This window comes from Neolamprologus multifasciatus, chromosome 18 (assembly GCF_963576455.1).
Source record: "Neolamprologus multifasciatus chromosome 18, fNeoMul1.2, whole genome shotgun sequence".
NCBI classification, from domain to species: Eukaryota; Metazoa; Chordata; class Actinopteri; order Cichliformes; family Cichlidae; genus Neolamprologus; species Neolamprologus multifasciatus.
The window spans coordinates 2,222,917-2,240,272 of record NC_140456.1 but is presented as its reverse complement, the minus strand read 5'-3'; the positions used below and the strand labels follow the sequence as shown (position 1 = coordinate 2,240,272).

General features: G+C 44.1%; 1 protein-coding gene and 1 long non-coding RNA gene across 8 annotated transcripts in view; one reads left to right on the top strand and one right to left on the bottom strand.

Annotated features, from left to right (window-relative positions):
- The window catches only part of LOC146496978 (uncharacterized), a 35,836-nt gene extending 35,491 nt beyond the window's left edge, over window positions 1-345 (bottom strand). For all 3 annotated transcript variants that reach the window (XR_014870775.1, XR_014870773.1, XR_014870774.1), the window contains exon 1: window positions 245-345. This is a non-coding gene — a long non-coding RNA (uncharacterized LOC146496978). The remainder of the gene's footprint in view (window positions 1-244) is intronic.
- slc39a6 (solute carrier family 39 member 6) lies at window positions 295-16,918 on the top strand. Of its 5 annotated transcripts, none has more exons than XM_085140665.1 (12): window positions 295-408; window positions 4,125-4,328; window positions 4,527-5,043; window positions 5,273-5,429; window positions 6,494-6,601; window positions 8,541-8,710; window positions 9,414-9,599; window positions 10,409-10,493; window positions 10,770-11,174; window positions 12,938-13,018; window positions 13,691-13,881; window positions 15,289-16,918. In XM_085140665.1, exons 2-12 carry the CDS (start codon window positions 4,147-4,149, stop codon window positions 15,439-15,441), a joined length of 2,235 nt encoding a protein of 744 aa, XP_084996791.1. In that variant the 5' UTR covers window positions 295-408; window positions 4,125-4,146; the 3' UTR covers window positions 15,442-16,918. The 5 variants fall into 5 exon arrangements, with proteins under 5 accessions (XP_084996791.1, XP_084996793.1, XP_084996795.1 ...); XM_085140667.1 differs by having other exon boundaries at window positions 296-412; window positions 4,132-4,328; XM_085140669.1 differs by having other exon boundaries at window positions 298-412; window positions 4,139-4,328.
- Window positions 16,919-17,356: the final 438 nt, after the last annotated feature.

The following is a 17,356-nucleotide window of genomic DNA, read 5'->3' as shown; positions in this document are numbered from 1 at the left end:
TTTTTTGTATATTTCTGTTTCTTCAACTTCTTTTTTGTAGCTGATTATTAAAAAAAAAAAAAGACTATATAACTCATTGATGTATTGGTGTCTCCATTTATCAGACTACTGATCCTATCTATATTTTTGGTAAAATTATGTGCAGAGCCTTTCTTTTTGTAAAACATTCAATCTAAATTGAAACATAGAGGTCAGATCTATTTTTGTGACCGTAGCGTGCTCAGTTTGTCGTTATGCTAATCACCTTTCGTTTCCCTCCTTCTGCCCCGTCCTTGTATGCTCAGATTTCCGGCAGCCAGTGAAGGTAACGCATCCATCAGCCGTGGTTACCGGACCGAAGGGGACAGAGCGGCACCGTAAAGCGTTCATTCATCCCCGCAGAGGATAAAAGCAGCACAAGGTCTCGTTGTAAGTGGTTTCGGTCATTAAAACGGCTCGCTTAAAACCTCTCTGCGGCCGCCGGGAGCCCCAGCACGGCCGGTCCAGTCCGCTCCGCGCGGTGGCGGCAGGAGCTGGTGCTGATTTCCGGGTTGTCGTCTTTGTGCACACGGCACACGGCTGGTGCGGAGCGCACAAACCCAACGTGTTACTGTTTACCTCCAGTGCGAGTTTGTGTTTCGGGTCAAATGCAGCCACGCGTGGCTGCTCGTACCACCGGGGATGTATTTTGTATGTTTTATTAGCCCTGTTTGAGCGGCCGAGCCTCGGCAGCACAAGGCCCAAGCCTGGCCCGGGTCACCTGGCAGATATCGTCTTTGAGCATCCTCCGAGAAATTTAAGAACTAACCAGCGGTAGCAGCGTAGCTAGCCGGCTAAACCACCGTTTAAAGGGAAGGAGGTAAGCGTCCGTGTGAGCGATATCGTCACTCATCGTTAAAATTGAACACCGCACACTCGTATTCATTAATACTAATACGATCGGTTTCTTATTTTAAGCTAACTTCCTAATGATCTAAACCAGCATCCGCTAACTTGGACGAACGGCACACCAAGATCCATTCAGAAAACGTCTAATTTTAACATTTCTCCTCATGTCAAAGGACGCGTACTTCAAGTTTATTGTGATAAAATTCTTCATAAGCTGCTGCTTAGATCGGCTTAAAGGAAACCTTTTTTCTGCACAGTGATCTCATCTGCTGTGCAGTTTCCATCTGTCACTTTGTGAACACCGCGGTGGGCTGCCGGTGTTTAATCATGTTTCTATTGTGTCAGTTATTCACTGTAACTGTGGCGCGCATCTGTAGTTACTTACTGGGTGAGTCTCGACTGCAAGTTCTTGCAATACTTGAACTTGAGGACATTTAAGCTGTAATGTTGTAGCGAGCACTAAAATTCCCTTTGACTCAGTGAACTGTTTTCACTTCCTTAGAAAAGCAGAGTCTCAGTCTGTTTCTTCGTTTCTTATTTAGAGGGTGAAATGTTGAATCCTTTAGATAGAAATACAGACAGACATGAGTAAGCTGGGGAATTTCTGTGATTTCTGTTTATATGACTATACTTGAGAATGGCGTCACCTGTAGGCTGTGGGGAAATCACCACGCATTCGTGATTATAGATCCTTCATTAGTATCCTGTGATGAGTGCTGGAGCTTACTATTTTAATATTAGGCTTTAAGTGTAGATATTACATATAAATAGGCGATATAAATATGTAATAAGGGTTGTTTTTGATCAGTTATCTGTGGAGGGGGGGTTCTAAAACTGCGACCTAGTTAAACCTAGCTAAAGCAAACGTAATCTCATGAGATAAATGTTACTTCAGATAATGAGTGCATTGGAAATCTGCTCAGATAATATGAGATGGACTCTATTTGTCTCAGAGATGGGAAATTTGCAGCAAAGTGGACGAGGCAGCGTGCCTAAGAACAACAATACTGTGCAACAATCAAAGAGAATATACACTATACAAGGGAGAAGAAATTTATATCTATATACACAGTAGTGCGGTACACTAGTAGCCAGTGTTGGGTAAGTTACTTTAAAATAGTAACTTAGTTACATTACTAGTTACTTCTATCAAAAGTAACTCAGTTACTTCAAGTAACTAGTTACTTTCAAAGTAACTAGTTACTAGGGAAAGTAACTTTGGTTTTACTCAGAATTCTCTTGTTAATGTGTTGCTTCCATAACTTTGCCAGTCTTCTAGCTTGCTTACTTGCCAGAAGTGCACTGTGCCACCTACCAATAGAAAGGAAAAGATAATGTGCATATTTCCACGAGAGAAATCCCACGCCTGGACCGTCATTGACCGCTGCCATGATTCTAGCCTACGTCACAGCGTCATGTGCGCCTTTTACATCCAACACAAAAACTGCAGTCGTGGTGCTTTGATTGTACTCAGAACTCGGAAATTCTGCCTTCTGAATAGGAAGATGTAGGTAACACCAGACTGCAGATGAGCTGCATAAAGGGAAAAATCATAAAGCCTTTGAATGAAAACAAACGCTGTTGTGACAGTGATGTACACTGTTTTGATGGTATATATGCATCAATCTATCAATCGTTTGTTGTAAGATTCAGATAATTATAAAGCTAGACATTTTAAATGAGAATAAGAAAGAAAAGTATTTCTTTGTGCCCCCCTCTCCCTGTTAATGCCCCACCTGGCGCCCCTGGCAAAACTTTGCTAGATCCGCCCCTGCACAGTTACCAGCTGTCAGCTACCTAAAAAAGGATCCTGGTGTTATTTGTCTCTCAGAAACAGTTCATAACTTCCCTTCAACTCATTCATGTCACCTAAAAGGTAAACCTGTTTCTCCATCACCTGTTCAGCTCTGATGATTCAGTAAGGACATCTCCTGGTTTCATCTTCATGTTTCCCTCTCACCAGATAACCAAACCGATATCATGACCAGCAGCTTTTTTGCAGCTGTGGCTCCAGCAAACATCAGCTGATACTAGAAATTAATATTAAATAAATCCTAACAACAGCTGATCAAGCTTAAACGTGCTGCTGTTGTTTAACGCGACATCGGCTGGTTTCCTCTTTCTGGCGCAAAGTGGGTGATAAACAAACAAGAGAGCCGATCAGCTGATCATTGATCAGTTTTCATGATTGAAGTAGAAACGGGAGAGAGAGGGGGGAGAATGAAAGAAGAAGAGGCAGCTGTGCAGCAAAGACACAGAATAACTCCAGCTTTGTGCCTTTTTCATTGTAGCTGAATTACGGGACAAACTGTTCCTTTTCACCTCAATAAGAAACGCGTAATATTTTATCTGAATACCAGACGGGACGGTTGGCAACTCTAATAACTTATGAACAAAATAAAGTTCAACATCATTAACTTCATAGCACCCACCCAGCTGTATAGAAACTCCGTCATGCTAGCTAGTACCCAGTACGGAAAAAGTCAGAATAACGAAAATAAACTCCACCTAAACTTGGTTTATATCTGATCCAGATAGACTGCAGGTCAGAACTTCTTACCTGAAGTTCAGTTCACACTCGGACCGGCGGCCGCCTCGGGTCTCTTTTCCTTCTGCGTCCCCTTTCCCTCATCCACCTGCTGCCTCCACCACTTGCTAATGTTACAGAATCTGTGGAAGCTCCGCGATAGCCGCCACACGAAGTAACGAGTAACGACCCTATCTAAATCCCAGTAACGACTAACGCGTTCCTGATTTTGGCATAATAACTAGTTACCGTGCTCGTTACCACAATAATAACGTAGTTACTGTAACGCGTTACTTAATAACGCGTTAGTCCCAACACTGCTAGTAGCAGAATATTACAGTTTCAATGTTGGAGTTTATTTTTTGTCTATGATCACTGTTAATTAGTTAATGTCCCCAAATGATGCCCCATGCTTCATTGCTCTGTCTATAGAATAAATCAAACATCTTTTGGGAAGTTTCATCAATAATCAATCATTAAAAAGTGCTCAGCTCTCCGGTGTATGAGGGGCAGCCAATCAGAAGAATTTTGGCTTCAGGTGGGAGGGGCTAATAACAGTTTGTTGAAGAGGATAAATTGAGGCGCTGCACCCAGGAAGGCCCAGGATAAGATGCCCACCGATTACACAAGGACTGTAATAGAGTCCAAGAATAAAACAAATGTAATCGTTTCACTCAGTGTTGCCTCTTCTTGACGTGTCAACATATCTACTGTCTGTTTTTGTCCACAGGACGAAGAGGTGAGCAGAGGAGATGAGTGCAGTTCTGGTTCTGATGTTTCTCTTCGCCATGAGTGGCGACTCATTAGGCGCCGTTACAGACTGCAGCGCATCCACGATGGAAACCAACAGCGCGGTTCGTTTACTGTCCTCTGTCGTCGACGCCCAGAGAGCCGAGCAGAGCCGGAGGGAACACCTGGAGGCTCTGTTCAACAGGTGAGCTCCTGGCAGTGAGACACACACTGTGCACAGGTGGCTGCAGGCCTCGCTCTCACATGACTGCATCGATTTACACACACACCTGCACATCTTTTATACTTGTCTGTTGTCTAAGTTTACATGAAATTGTTCTTTTAAAAGTCCCGCAGACACCGTGTGCCATGTTTAATCGTTCTGTTCGATTAAATCTGACAGATATGGAGAAAACGGCACCATCTCTCTGGCCGGGTTAAAGCGCCTCCTTCAGAGCGTTGGGCTGGATCGCGTGAGGACTGTTAAGGTGCAGCATCACGAGCAACCCGGACACCATCACCACCACCGCCACCACCACAAAGGCCACCACCATCACCACCATCCCCATGAAAGCGATTCCGATCACCTAAAACACCTTTCACAGCCCCAGAAGTTTCCAGACACCCCCGACAACCACGACGGTGCCGTGGGAAAGAAAAGCGAGGATCCAGATAGTCGTCTGAACCTCTATGACAAGAAAAGCACGGTGGCGGCGGTGGCTCAGGAGGTCGGCACCACAGTGACATACAGAGCTCAGCACGCGGTGAAACAACAAGATGGAAACCAGGGGCGACCGTCAGGGGAAGAAACGACCAGGATCGGCGTCACTGAGAGCCAGACACAGGCAACCGCAAGCGGCGACAGCGAGCATGACCGCGATCAGGATCGTCCCCACGGCCGCAGCCAGAACAGTTCAGAGGTACGATACTGGTTTCTGGCTCAGTCGCAGTCAGCAAACCAGCTGATGTCAGCCGAGATGTTTGTACTCGAACACGTGATCAATCAAATCTCTTATCAGTTGTTTTCTTTAAACTGCTTTCATCCCGCGTTTCCTTAGTATCTGCAAGCCGCTTTGCAACCCGTGTGCACCTCTGTGGTCTTTAAATCTGTCTTTACTCAATGTTGTTGTTTAATTTTTCCCCCTGTAGTGTCTGAACGCCTCCTTCATCCTCTCCTCACACGGGATGTCTCAGGAGGCCGGCGTCACGCTCAGAGACTTCAGCTTTCTTTGCCCCGCCCTCCTCAACCAGATCGACGGAGGCGCGTGCGTGCTGCACGGAGACGCCTCGGCACACGGGGCGAGAGGTAGGACCAAAACTCCTCATCAGTATCTCCGGGAAAGTGTGTGCAGCTGCTGCCTGATCATCACTTCTGTGTTTTATACCAGAGAAATAACAAGAAAGCAGAAGAAGAAAAACAAGCATTTTATTTTTTGTTGAGTCGAGATTTTATTGCCTCTGCTGTAAAACCGAACGACTGACGTCTTCTTTAAGCAGACTTTAGCTGCTCTTTGTTTGAAGCTGTTGGGCTGAACGGTGAACCTGGCTCAGCGTTTGATCTTCTGGTAAAATCACATTCCTGCTGCATGACTCGCTCAGTGAACGCGTCTGTTTGACTTCGGAGAGCGCCGACTCTGTCCTGGAATCAACAGGCTGCTCGGTCACGTCACCAATCAGAATCATTTTGGTAACTCGATTATTTAACACAGTTATTCTTTAAGAAACGTGCTGTTACTGAACTCTAACACGGGACCCTTTACAGGCAGTTTCTTTAACCGTCACTATAATTCAAATGAAACCAAACAAAAACGAGGTGGAGGACAGGTTCATCTGGTCAGGCGTTGGGCCTCTATTATGACTCCAAGGGTAATAATAACTAAATGTGAAGTGAACGGCTGGCAGGAAGGAAAGAAAAGAAGGAACAAAATGCAGGACGGTCTTTGTTTTATCACCAAACATTTGGAGCCAGTATTACAAACTGCATTCAAATTAAAATAGTTTTGCTGTCTCCAGGCCTTCGAACATCTGAGGAAAGTTCCCACCAGGATTAAACCCCTCAGGCGGCAGGACTGCGGCTAATTCCTGCTGTCAGACTCTGACTTTGTGGTCTGATTGCTGCGATCTGGATATTTTGATCCTGATATCAGAAGCATTTTGTATTTTTAGATGAACTGTTTGCTTATCATCATCATCATCATCATCATCAGTGTGTTTGTGTTGAGCCTGTGGTGTTTAATCTGATGAACCAGTTTAAACCAGTTACACTCTGTCACAGTGTCCCGTCCTCTAACCTCAGCCTCGCGGCTCTTTGAATTTGTAAGAATGAAGTAATAACTTCTGAATTTCATCTTTCCTTCTTCCTGTTTTTAGAGCACAAGCATCACAAGCATGCTCACGGTCACCATGGAGACCACAACCACTCAGACCACGACCACAGTGAACACATGGGCGGCGAGAACAGCAGAAACATCACCACGGGTACGTTTAATGTGAGCCGTCTGCACCACCTAATCCTCCTCAGCCAGCGTGGGAGGAAAGTTAATCTCAGAAATAATATTAATCATAATAATACTGCTAATTATATATTATATTAACACTTTTTAAAATGCAGTCATAAAGTTTGGATATGAACATAAAGAACTGGACATATTCTAAAATACAAACACATTCAAGCACATGTTCAAACTAAAGTCTGCAATATGTCGATACAAAGACGGTCTGAGGAGACTGAGGCTTGTTTTTAAGTTATCAGCTGACAGTAAAAGTCAAATTTGAACCCTGGTGAAAAATAACTCTGAAGGTTCTTAGCAGGAGGTTTGATGTTGCTGGCGAGGAGGCCGTGTAATGACTGAGCTCACTGTACAAACACTGAGACTGAGCTTGAACATTAACCCTTTAAGACCTACCATAGAACCAAGTCCGCCAGAGCTGATATTATATTTTTACATGTTGTGGAGCCATTTTTGGGAGCATTTCAAGTTGCTATACATCAATACAACCATTATAGCCCAAATTTTAATAATGTGTCTGCATTAAGTGCATAGTAATTACATAAAGTGCAACAAACTACAAAAAAATTGAAAATCGTTTTTGTTTTTTTAACATATATTTCTAGTTAGAGGAATTTAAGAGGCTTATCCCTCAAAACTGTAAATACAAAAAAGTTGCACAAAATAGTTTCCCACCACAGGAAATTTATTTTGAGTGTCTTCATAGTTTTATTTTTGAAATACACCAATTTTTATATACTGCAGGAAAAATATTATAATGGAAATTTGCAAAAAAACAGTTTATTTTGATGCATATGCTATTTCCAGCAGTGCAATATGAGTCCTAAGCATCCCAGAAACAACACAGAAAGTCATAAAGTCAAACATAACTTTTAAAAACACCAGTATAGGCTCGTGAGGCTCTGATGGTAAAAAAAACGTCATTTCCGCGAAAATGACGTCACTTCCGGTTTCGGGCAGGTCATGGCGGACATGCAAAAGTTCGCGCTGACGTCTATTCCAACGTAGGAAGTGTTATGAACAGCTGATCGGATCGGCAAAGCGTGTTTCTGGAATATTATGTTTTTGTTGCTGCAAGTGCTTTTTATGCAGTTTTTGCAAAGCTATATGTGGAAGGAAACTGTGACCGAGGACAAGCTGATGGCATAAGATGTAAGTACAACTCCTCCGGTTTCATATGCAAAAAAAAATTTTGAGCTAGCTTACGTGGTTGCAGAGCTACCGGGATTTAAAAATAGTTATGCAAAACGGAGCTCTGACCGGTTTTAAAGGGTTAAAACATCCAGTTAGTGGAAGTTGTGAAGCGTTCACTGAGGTCAGAGAAGCTGCTGATGTGTTCAGGAAGCCACAGCTGTGTGTCAACAGTGTAGTAAGAAGGATGACGACATGTAGTCTGTAAATGTAATTGTGAAATGTCCGATAGTGTGATGAACAGGATCTGACAGCACTGGTGTCAGACGCTGCAGATGAATCAAACTAAAACTGATTATTCATCGAGCAGCTCCGCTTGCAGACTCGTGTCAGGTGAGAGCATCTTTGAAGTGAAATTTGTGGTCCTGTGAACGTGTCCGTGCAGCGGTCTGCAGCTACTGTTTGGACAGCAACAGAAAGCTGAGCTGCCGGACGTGGACGAGCTCAGAGTTCATCAGGGAAAGAACGAATAAATGATTAAAGATAACAAAAACACAGTGAGGACACTTCAGACTGCGACTGCTCGAGGGCCGCCTCTGTGCTGCTGCAGCAGAGTGAGACCAGCTGAGGTCACGACTCGGAGGGATCGCTCTGGGTCGGCACTGAGTTTCTGCTGAAGTTGAAGAATCACCGCGTCGTGTTCTGGAAGCAGAGACGCCGCGGTCTTTTCTGTCAGCAGCGTTTTGATGTTCCTGAAGCTTGTGTTTGTGTTGCAGCGTGGGTCGGTGGCTTCCTCTCCATCACCATCATCAGCCTGCTGTCTCTGCTCGGCGTCGTCCTCATCCCGCTCATGAACAAAGTTTTCTTCAAGTTCCTCCTCAGCTTCCTGGTGGCGCTGGCCGTGGGCACGCTGAGCGGCGACGCCTTCCTGCACCTCATCCCCCACGTGAGTCCCTGCAGAGCGCGACCACCTGAATCACAGGAAGTCTTACAACACGTGACGTTCATGCTCGGAGAGCGAGCCAGCAGACAGAGAGGCTGCTTAGCTGCACGTTTGTAAATCTACTGCAGCAGTGAGGTGAAGCGAGTGTGTTCGAATCCTTTTTTTTATCAGATTTGACTCTTTGTCGAGCTCTAAAACCAAACCTGATCTAGCAGTTAGATCACGTCTCTGATTCTAATCAGCAGCCAGCTGATTGATCCGCCTCTAATTATTCTATTATTTTATCATAGTCTTCATTTTTCCAGTTAAAACTCACTGAGACTGTAAACGTCTTGTTCAAGAGTGATGTGGACAAAAGGGAAGCGGCCATTGCAACATGTTTACACATTCACAGACACACGCAGACTCCATTATAAATGAGGATCATGTGTCACGTGTGTGACATCATATGCATTCAAAGATCACAACAAGCACAACTTTATCTGATTGTTCTTAAAAAATAATTTAAAGAACATTTTGTAACCGTTTACAGAGATTTGTGACAGTTTTTCTGTTTGCTTTTGTTCTAATAATAAAGAGCTTCATCATCATCATCATCAGTCGATGTGTAAACATACATGAGATACTTTCAGTCTAAATATTTAGTTCTTGCTGCTCCACCTGTGTCACATATTTATGCTAAGCTAAGCTAACGCTGTGTGATCAGTCTCAGGGAGGCCACCATCACCACCACGATGACGACGCAGCAATGGCGGGACACCACGACCACGAGCACGAGGAGAACCTGGACGCGGTGTGGAAGGGCCTGACGGCTCTGAGCGGCGTCTACTTCATGTTTCTCATCGAGCACTTCCTGACGCTCGGAAAGATGTACAAGGAGAAGAAACAGAAGGTGAGAGACGGCGAGTTTCTCTAACAGTCAGGACGTTTAACACTCCTGATTCCTGTTGTTCGTGCAGACATGATGATGCGACTCAGGTCTCGGTGTGTTAAACTGACCGTTTAACACACCGAGACCTGAGTCGCATCATGCAGCCCGCTCTTACTTAGAATTTAGTTACTTTAAAGCCCACAGGTAATAACCAAAGGTCAGAACAGAGCATCGTACAGTCACAGTCTTGCAGGCAGACGGCCTGTTTGTCCAAACATCCTGATGTCAAAGTTAAGGATCTTTCTTTGAGGCAGCTCCACAGACGTGTGGGAGATTTCATTAAAAAAGCTCTTTGATCACATAGTTTACATGCAGTGTGCGGCGCAGCCTTCTGCCATGAAATTGGATGAACACAAACACCTCAAAATTTCAGTTTTTCACAGAAATCCCCGACTCAGCTCAAACACTTTGAGGTTTGGCTCCGAGGAACATGTTTTGCTGTCGTCGCCTTTTTTCAGCCGAGGGAGTTTCTGAAGTCCGCTCCCCTGCGTGGCTGCAGATCACCGCCGGCGTTTGGTTTCAACATGACTTTGCAGTTTTGTACTTTTTCAAACGTCATGAAAAATCGATGCATCCTCTGTTTACTCTTTGCAACGATGCAGTCGGACACAAACGGTGTGATTTAGCATCAGCTCTCCTTCTCTGTGCATTTCTATGACAGAGAGTTAATTGGGACACTTTGCACACTACAAACCTTCGTGCTGCTGTCAGAAAACTGCAAACTGGTCCTTTCATGTTGATTTTGATGAGTTTGTACGAACTCCACGCAGATCCAGAAGAAGTGTGATCAGAACGAGAACGCAGATCCGGAGAAACAGCCGGCGCTGGAGGAGAACAGCGTGAAGCCGAGTGAAGGTGAGAGACAAAGCGAAGTCGGTGAATTATTTTGTGTTTCGTTCAACAACTCAAAGTGAAGCCGAGCGTCACTCGAGCCGAGAGCTGAGATGTGTTTCTGTATGACGGCTTGTGTCAGCTTGGTGCATATTAACAGGTGTGATGTCACGTTTGGCATGAAGGCTTTAAGTGCTGCAGCTCGATCCACCATAGAGCAGAGCTCTGACCTCTGAAACGGCGCAGGCGGAGGTCGACCTCCCGGCCTAACCTGACCAGATCTCCACATTGTGTCTCCAGATGTGGAGACTAACGGCGCCAGCACGTTCGGCGACCACTCGAGCAGCCTGCACGGCAGCAGCGTGGCGGAGGAAGAGCAGGTGATGCTGGCGCCGCAGGTGTCCGTCGTTTCGCCGCAGGCTTACGGCCGAGCGTCGGGGAGCGCCGCTAACTACACCGACGAGGACTGCGAGAACAAATGCCACTCCCACTTCCATGACACGGTCGGACAGACGGACAGCAGGCACCACCACCACCACGACTACCATCACATCCTGCACCACCACCACTCTCAGAACCACCACCCGCACAGCCACTCCCACTCCTACTCGGAGCAGCACTTCCAGGAGGCCGGAGTGGCCACGCTGGCCTGGATGGTCATCATGGGAGATGGACTGCACAACTTCAGCGACGGCCTCGCTATCGGTGAGTAGAAGGGTCACAACCCGTGATCTCACTTCCTCTTTAGCTTCAGTTTTTTCAGCAAACACACCAGTTTCTATCCAATCAGAGCCCAGCAGGGTTGGTTTAACGTGAATAAAGATGGCGCTGAGAGAGTTTGTCATGCCACCACAGGAAGTGACCATTCAAGTCATCAGTTGGATATTTGTCTGCAGGAGAGATGAAGTTATATTTGTGAGGGTGTTAAAAACGAAATATGTGGTTTTGTTGTCACTGATGGGGATGAAATTCTTGAACCTCAGCTTAAGGAACCAATCGGTGTCTGATTACAAGCCCCGGTACAGTTTACCGACGGATGGGTACAGGACCTTGAAATGCACCGTGTAGAACGAACCAGTCTCACAAATCGTCTTCATAAATACACATTCGTTAACCGTTTATTAATAGGACCTTTGAGCTCAACGGTAATTAATTAGTAGTGGAAATAATTTCTGGTTCATTACAGAAATGTAGCAGTGACAATAATATTGTATGCTGTAATCGTACTGGGCAATTAGTGATACAAAACAACTGTTTTATCCTGTGAATAAAAGTATATGTTTTTGTCAATGTACCATGGTAATAACAGAAGCGAAACGCAATATTGTGTCAGGACAATTCACTATTTATGCACAATAAACAGAGGCGCATAGCGCCACAATTTCTGTTCAGCACCAGACTTGCTTGTAACCTATATCACCAACTATGTTATGAAAAATGACGTATTAACTACAACAGAAGACTGACCTTTGTGGAAATGCTTGGAGCAGCCTAACCTGTGAGCTGGAGTGTTCTGGGACGTTATATTCGGTCTTTGAATGGCTGCAATCCAGACCATCCTTCGCCTCTTTGTTACTTCAGAAACATGGCTCGAATAATTTCTCTTCAACGACGTAATCCGATAACAACCGATCTCTTTACCCGTCGGCTTCCCGTGGCTGTCATGCGACCGGCTATTGCAGTTAATAATACAACAGCTTCTTGACATTTTTGTGTCTTTTTATCGCTGTGTAACTGATTTCAATTGAAAGCCTGCATGCGCTAGTACCTCTTGCCACGAGTTCCCAGAATTCTTTGCGGTTTTAACCCTGAATGACGTCACATTTTCAATCTCTATACAATATGGACCCAAATAGGGCGGGGCCTAAAATGGATCCCTGTGGAACGCTGCAGATCGAAGAAGCTGTTAGTCAGATATGAGCTGAACATACTCAGTGTGTTACCACGGATACCAAAAGATGGGAAATCAACGTTTCATGATTCACAAGTCGTACAATGAATGACTCACATCAGCAATACACAAAAGATGCAGAGCTGTGATGTCATTTCAAACCAGACTGAAGAATCTCATCAAAGCTCCAGAACTTCAGATGGAAAATTGTGGCATTGGTCCAAAAGTCTCTTTGAAGACTCTGGAGGGACAGATGTGGGTTTAAACTTCTCAACAGTTTTAAGTCTGGAAGCAAGACTGGTTGAAACTGATGGGAGTGGAGAAAGTAGAAACATGAGAGAGTTACGGGATGAAGCGTCAGTTCTGTGCACAGAAATCATCTTCAAAGAGTAGGTGAGAAAGTTGATGCACAGCATATTTAACATACTGACGGCAGAATTAGTCATGTTAGAACAAACTGTGGTGATTAAAGTTAAACGTCAGGAGGATTCACCCTCAGCCACGGTAAACAGTGACATGAAGATGTGCATTTTCATGCTGCTGCTGGTTTCTAATATTTGGATTTATCTGTTTGCAGGCGCTGCGTTCACTGAGGGTCTGTCCAGCGGTCTCAGCACGTCTGTGGCTGTTTTCTGCCACGAGCTGCCTCATGAGCTGGGTGAGACTTTTTCATCTTCTCTCAGTGGAACATTTTCTCTGTAAGCCTCAGTCTTACCTGCATAAAGTACTTTATTGTTGCAGTGGAATAAAGAGATGTTGGCTTTGAAAGAGTGAAAAAACCCTTCTTACAGACTTTTAAACATCTGTTCATTTAAATATGGAAACCTTTCACTGGGAGGTCACAGCATGTTTATTTTGTTATGAAATCAAAAATCAGTCACTCCTTAATTCACTGCCTGCATGTTGGCTGCAGCTGATTCCTGCGTCGTGCAGTTGTTTTGAAGCAGTAACATCACAGTAAGAGACAGACAAGGTTTAAATGTGTGGAGCAGCAGAAGCTGAAGAGCTCGTTCGTTTCTGCAAATGCAACACAGCTCAGTTATTCAACCACCTGAAAATACACCACAAACTGCACGATCTTTAATGCATGAAGGCAAAGAGAAACAGTGCAGTGGCTGCAAGGCTGAACCAACCAACAGTAGCTCAGAGCGAGCTGTGCAGCACGTCTGTCTTTGTGCACAGTCCTGCTCTCGATTCTTTTCACGTGTTTCTCTGATGTTAGTTTGATTTATTAGTTATCCCGTCCTTGGACACAGTCTCAGAGGTTTAATCCACATCCATCATGTGGGTGCAGCAGTCTTACTGAGTAACAGTCTCCTCCGATTCTCAGGTGACTTCGCGGTGCTCCTGAAGGCCGGCATGACGGTGCGTCAGGCCATTCTTTACAACGTGCTGTCGGCCATGATGGCCTACCTGGGCATGATCACCGGGATTTTGATTGGACACTACGCCGAGAACATCTCCACGTGGATATTCGCCCTCACGGCCGGGCTCTTCATGTACGTGGCCCTGGTGGACATGGTAAGTGAGCATTACCCTCCAGCCAATCAAAAGGGAGCATCCACTCTGACATCCTGATCCACAGAGCGAGAGGTTCACTTTTAATGCTGTGAAATTTAAATGAATATTCCACATAAAAACATTCATTTTGCTTGACACGAAATAGAGTTCAGCCTGAGATGAAGATACTGCCATCATTTTATTGGCATCTCATAAATCGTAACAATCCCGTCATATAAATGTCTGTATGTCTGAAAAACTGCTGCAGGAAGGTTTAGTGCCCGGAAAACACAGCAGAGCTTCTTTCTCCTGAACAAAGGCGCCCTCTTGTGGCTGTCACCCTGCTCTACACTCTAGAAAAGCTTATTCAATTTATTTACCTCCTAGTGGTGTAACCGGGTACTGCAGCAGATGTGCGGTGCATTGTCCGTTCATTTAAGCCTTTAAGACCTACCATAGAACCAAGTCCGCCAGAGCTTATATTATATTTTTACATGCTGTGGAGCCATTTTTGGGAGCATTTCAAGTTGCTATACATCAATACAACCATTATAGCCCAAATTTTAATAATATATCTGCATTAAGTGCATAGTAATTACAAGTGCAATAAACTATAAAAAAATTGAAAATCGTTTTTGTTTTTTTAACATATATTTCTAGTTAGAGAAATTTAAGAGGCTTATCCCTCAAAACTGTAAATACAAAAAAGTTGCACAAACTAGTTTCCCACCACAGGAAATTTATTTTGAGTGTCTTCATAGTTTTATTTTTGAAATACACCAATTTTTATACACTGCAGGAAAAACGAAAATAAATATTATAATGCAAATTTGCAAAAAAGCAGCATATGCATCAAAATAAACTATTTCCAGCAGTGCAATATGAGTCCTAAGCATCCCAGAAACGACACAGAAAGTCATAAAGTCAAACATAACTTTTAAAAACACCAGTATAGGCTCATGAGGCCCTGATGGTAAAAAACTACATTTCCGCAAAATGACGTCACTTCCGGTTTCGGGCAGGTCATGGCGGACATGCGATAGTTCGTGCTGACATCTAATTCAACGTAGGAAGTGTTACAAACAGCTGATCGGATCAGCAAAGTGTGTTTCTGGAATATTATGTTTTTGTTGCTGCAAGTGCTTTTTATGCAGTTTTTGCAAAACTATATGTGGAAGGAAACTGTGACCGAGGACAAGCTGATGGCATAAGATGTAAGTACAACTCCTCTGGTTTCATGTGCAAAAAAAATAATTGCGCTAGCTCACGTGGTTGCAGTGTTACCGGGATTTAAAAATAGTTACGCAAAACGGAGCGTGTCCGCTCCGACCGGCTTTAAAGGGTTAATCTAACGTCTCCTCTTCCTTCATGGGAAAAGTTCCTGTTTTCTGCAGAGTGTCTGAGCCTGAGACAGTTTTCTTCTTTCAGGTCCCCGAGATGCTGCACAATGACGCCGGCGACCACGGCTTCAGCCACTGGGGCTTCTTCCTCCTCCAGAACGCCGGCATCCTGCTGGGCTTCTGCATAATGCTGCTAATCGCCATTTTTGAGCACAAAATCCAGCTGGACCTGGGATACTGAGAGAGAGGCAGTCCTGAGCTTCACGTGCATTCCAGTACCGCCATCAGAGTTGTAGTGTTTTTTTTTAAATTGTTGTTGATAGACGCCTTGAGTTCGTTTTTACTTGTGAAGCAGGAAAGCAGCAGCTGAACTGAGCCGTCTGCCAGAGGCTCCAGCCTCAGCCGGCTGGAGGTCGGCTGTTTAAAAAGGGTTCAGAAATATTTTTTTAAGGTTTTTCTTTGTGTTAAACTTGTAGCTGTTTTTGTCTTTGTCAACAAACGCGCACGACCATCACAAGTAGGAAACACCTGGAGTCCTTCCAGGATCGCCTGTCACCAGTTATCGTTTCATATTTATGAAAAATTCATGAAGGAGAAACTGTTGCTTTCAGCCGCCCGGAGCTCGTCTGAGGAACGTCTTTTATTCTGTTTTTGCTGCTTTTGTGTCTGTTTTTCTTCTTCTGCTGCTGAGTGAGCCCGATCAGTGTTACAGTGTTACAGAGCAGTTTTTCTGTTTCTCCGGACAGATTTCTTCCTCACAGGCTGAAAGTGAGAGTGACTTTCACGTTGCTTCAGTGTCTTCCTCTCACTCAGGTCATCAGCCAGTGTCTGAAGCCGCGGTTTGAAATCTGTCAGTTAATTTTAAATCCTGTGGGTTTAATTAATCTTTAAGTTTAAATATTTGCCAACAAGTAATCGTTACACTGAGTTTTAAAGGTGTTTGCAGCCAGCTGAGTTGTGCTGGTTGTAAACACCTTTGTTTAGTTGAAGTTAAACTCTGGAACTCATTTAAGGAAGTTGAACTTTCCGTTTCCTGTCACCGGCTGGAAGTCCGTCCAGTTAATGAGAAATCTGCAACATCGCCGTCTGTTCATGTTACCTGAGCTCTCTACAGGATGAGATCACAGACAGGCTTCAGATCTGATATAGAAATTAGTGAGTATAAAATAAATCTTCTGTTAATCGACTAAAATTTCTGACGTGTAAACGATCCGCTCGTTCCTGTTCCTGTCATCGAAACAGGAAATGATTACAATCAAAAAGGGGAAACTGAGCAGTTTGCTTTTTTAATTTTAAGTTCTGCTTTTTACGTTTATTTGATTGTTAAGAGTTAACGTGGCAGCTCAACATAAAACAAATATTTCTAACAAGTCTCTGTTACGGCCTCGTGCTCCGGCTGAACGTGGACTCGTTTCGAAGCATCTCAACAAGCGTTTTAAAGGTCCACGGTTCGTTTTTCAGGCGCTGCTCTGAGGTTTAGGTCAAATCACGTTTTCCTCTTAAAAGAAAAAAAAAAATCACCTCAAAGAAAAAGTTCAGACTCTCACTGTGCTCGTTACATGTGTACCATTATGTGTGTAGTACTTCAAAAGTATGCAGTTCATTTGACTTCCTGTGATGTTGGTTGTGAAGATCGAGGATCATACAACATGTGTTTAAAAAAAAAAAGAAGAAAGAAGTGGTTTTAAATTTGTGGGGAAAAGTACGGAAACCAAAAAGTTTGTGTGTTTAATGCTTCTGTTCATGAAAGGTGGATAAAATCATAGAGAAAGGACAAACAGCTCTGCGGTGAAGGTTTCATTCAGATTTTATGCTCTTCCATGTTTGGCCTGTGAAATCATCATTTTTACTTGTTTTCTGTATTTAATTTAAACAAAAAGATTTTTTTCTGTTTGTGGTAACACAAAGTAAAAGCTGTCGTTTCTGTATCCCTGAGAAACAACCTGGGATCTTCACCAAAACCAGCTCACACCTCAAAACCTCCTGGAGCTCATCTGCTCTCTGTATCCTCAGTTACTGGTGATTAAACAGATGTATATTTATGGTTCTGCAGAGCTGTTTCAAACTGTTTCTGTTATTTTGTCCACCCCTGTCGCCGACCGCAGAGCCCTTCAGGCCGCTTTGATGTCGACTTGCTGTGCTCTGACATTCCTGAA

What these genes read in the sequence shown, in the direction of transcription:
- slc39a6 (XM_085140665.1), top strand. Translation starts at nt 4,147, where the DNA reads ATGAGTGCAGTTCTGGTTCTGATGTTTCTCTTCGCCATGAGTGGCGAC. An exon ending in ACAAGGAGAAGAAACAGAAG is followed by an intron (nt 9,600 to 10,408) that starts GTGAGAGACGGC and finishes AACTCCACGCAG; the next exon opens with ATCCAGAAGAAGTGTGATCA. An exon ending in CGAGCTGCCTCATGAGCTGG is followed by an intron (nt 13,019 to 13,690) that starts GTGAGACTTTTT and finishes TCCGATTCTCAG; the next exon opens with GTGACTTCGCGGTGCTCCTG.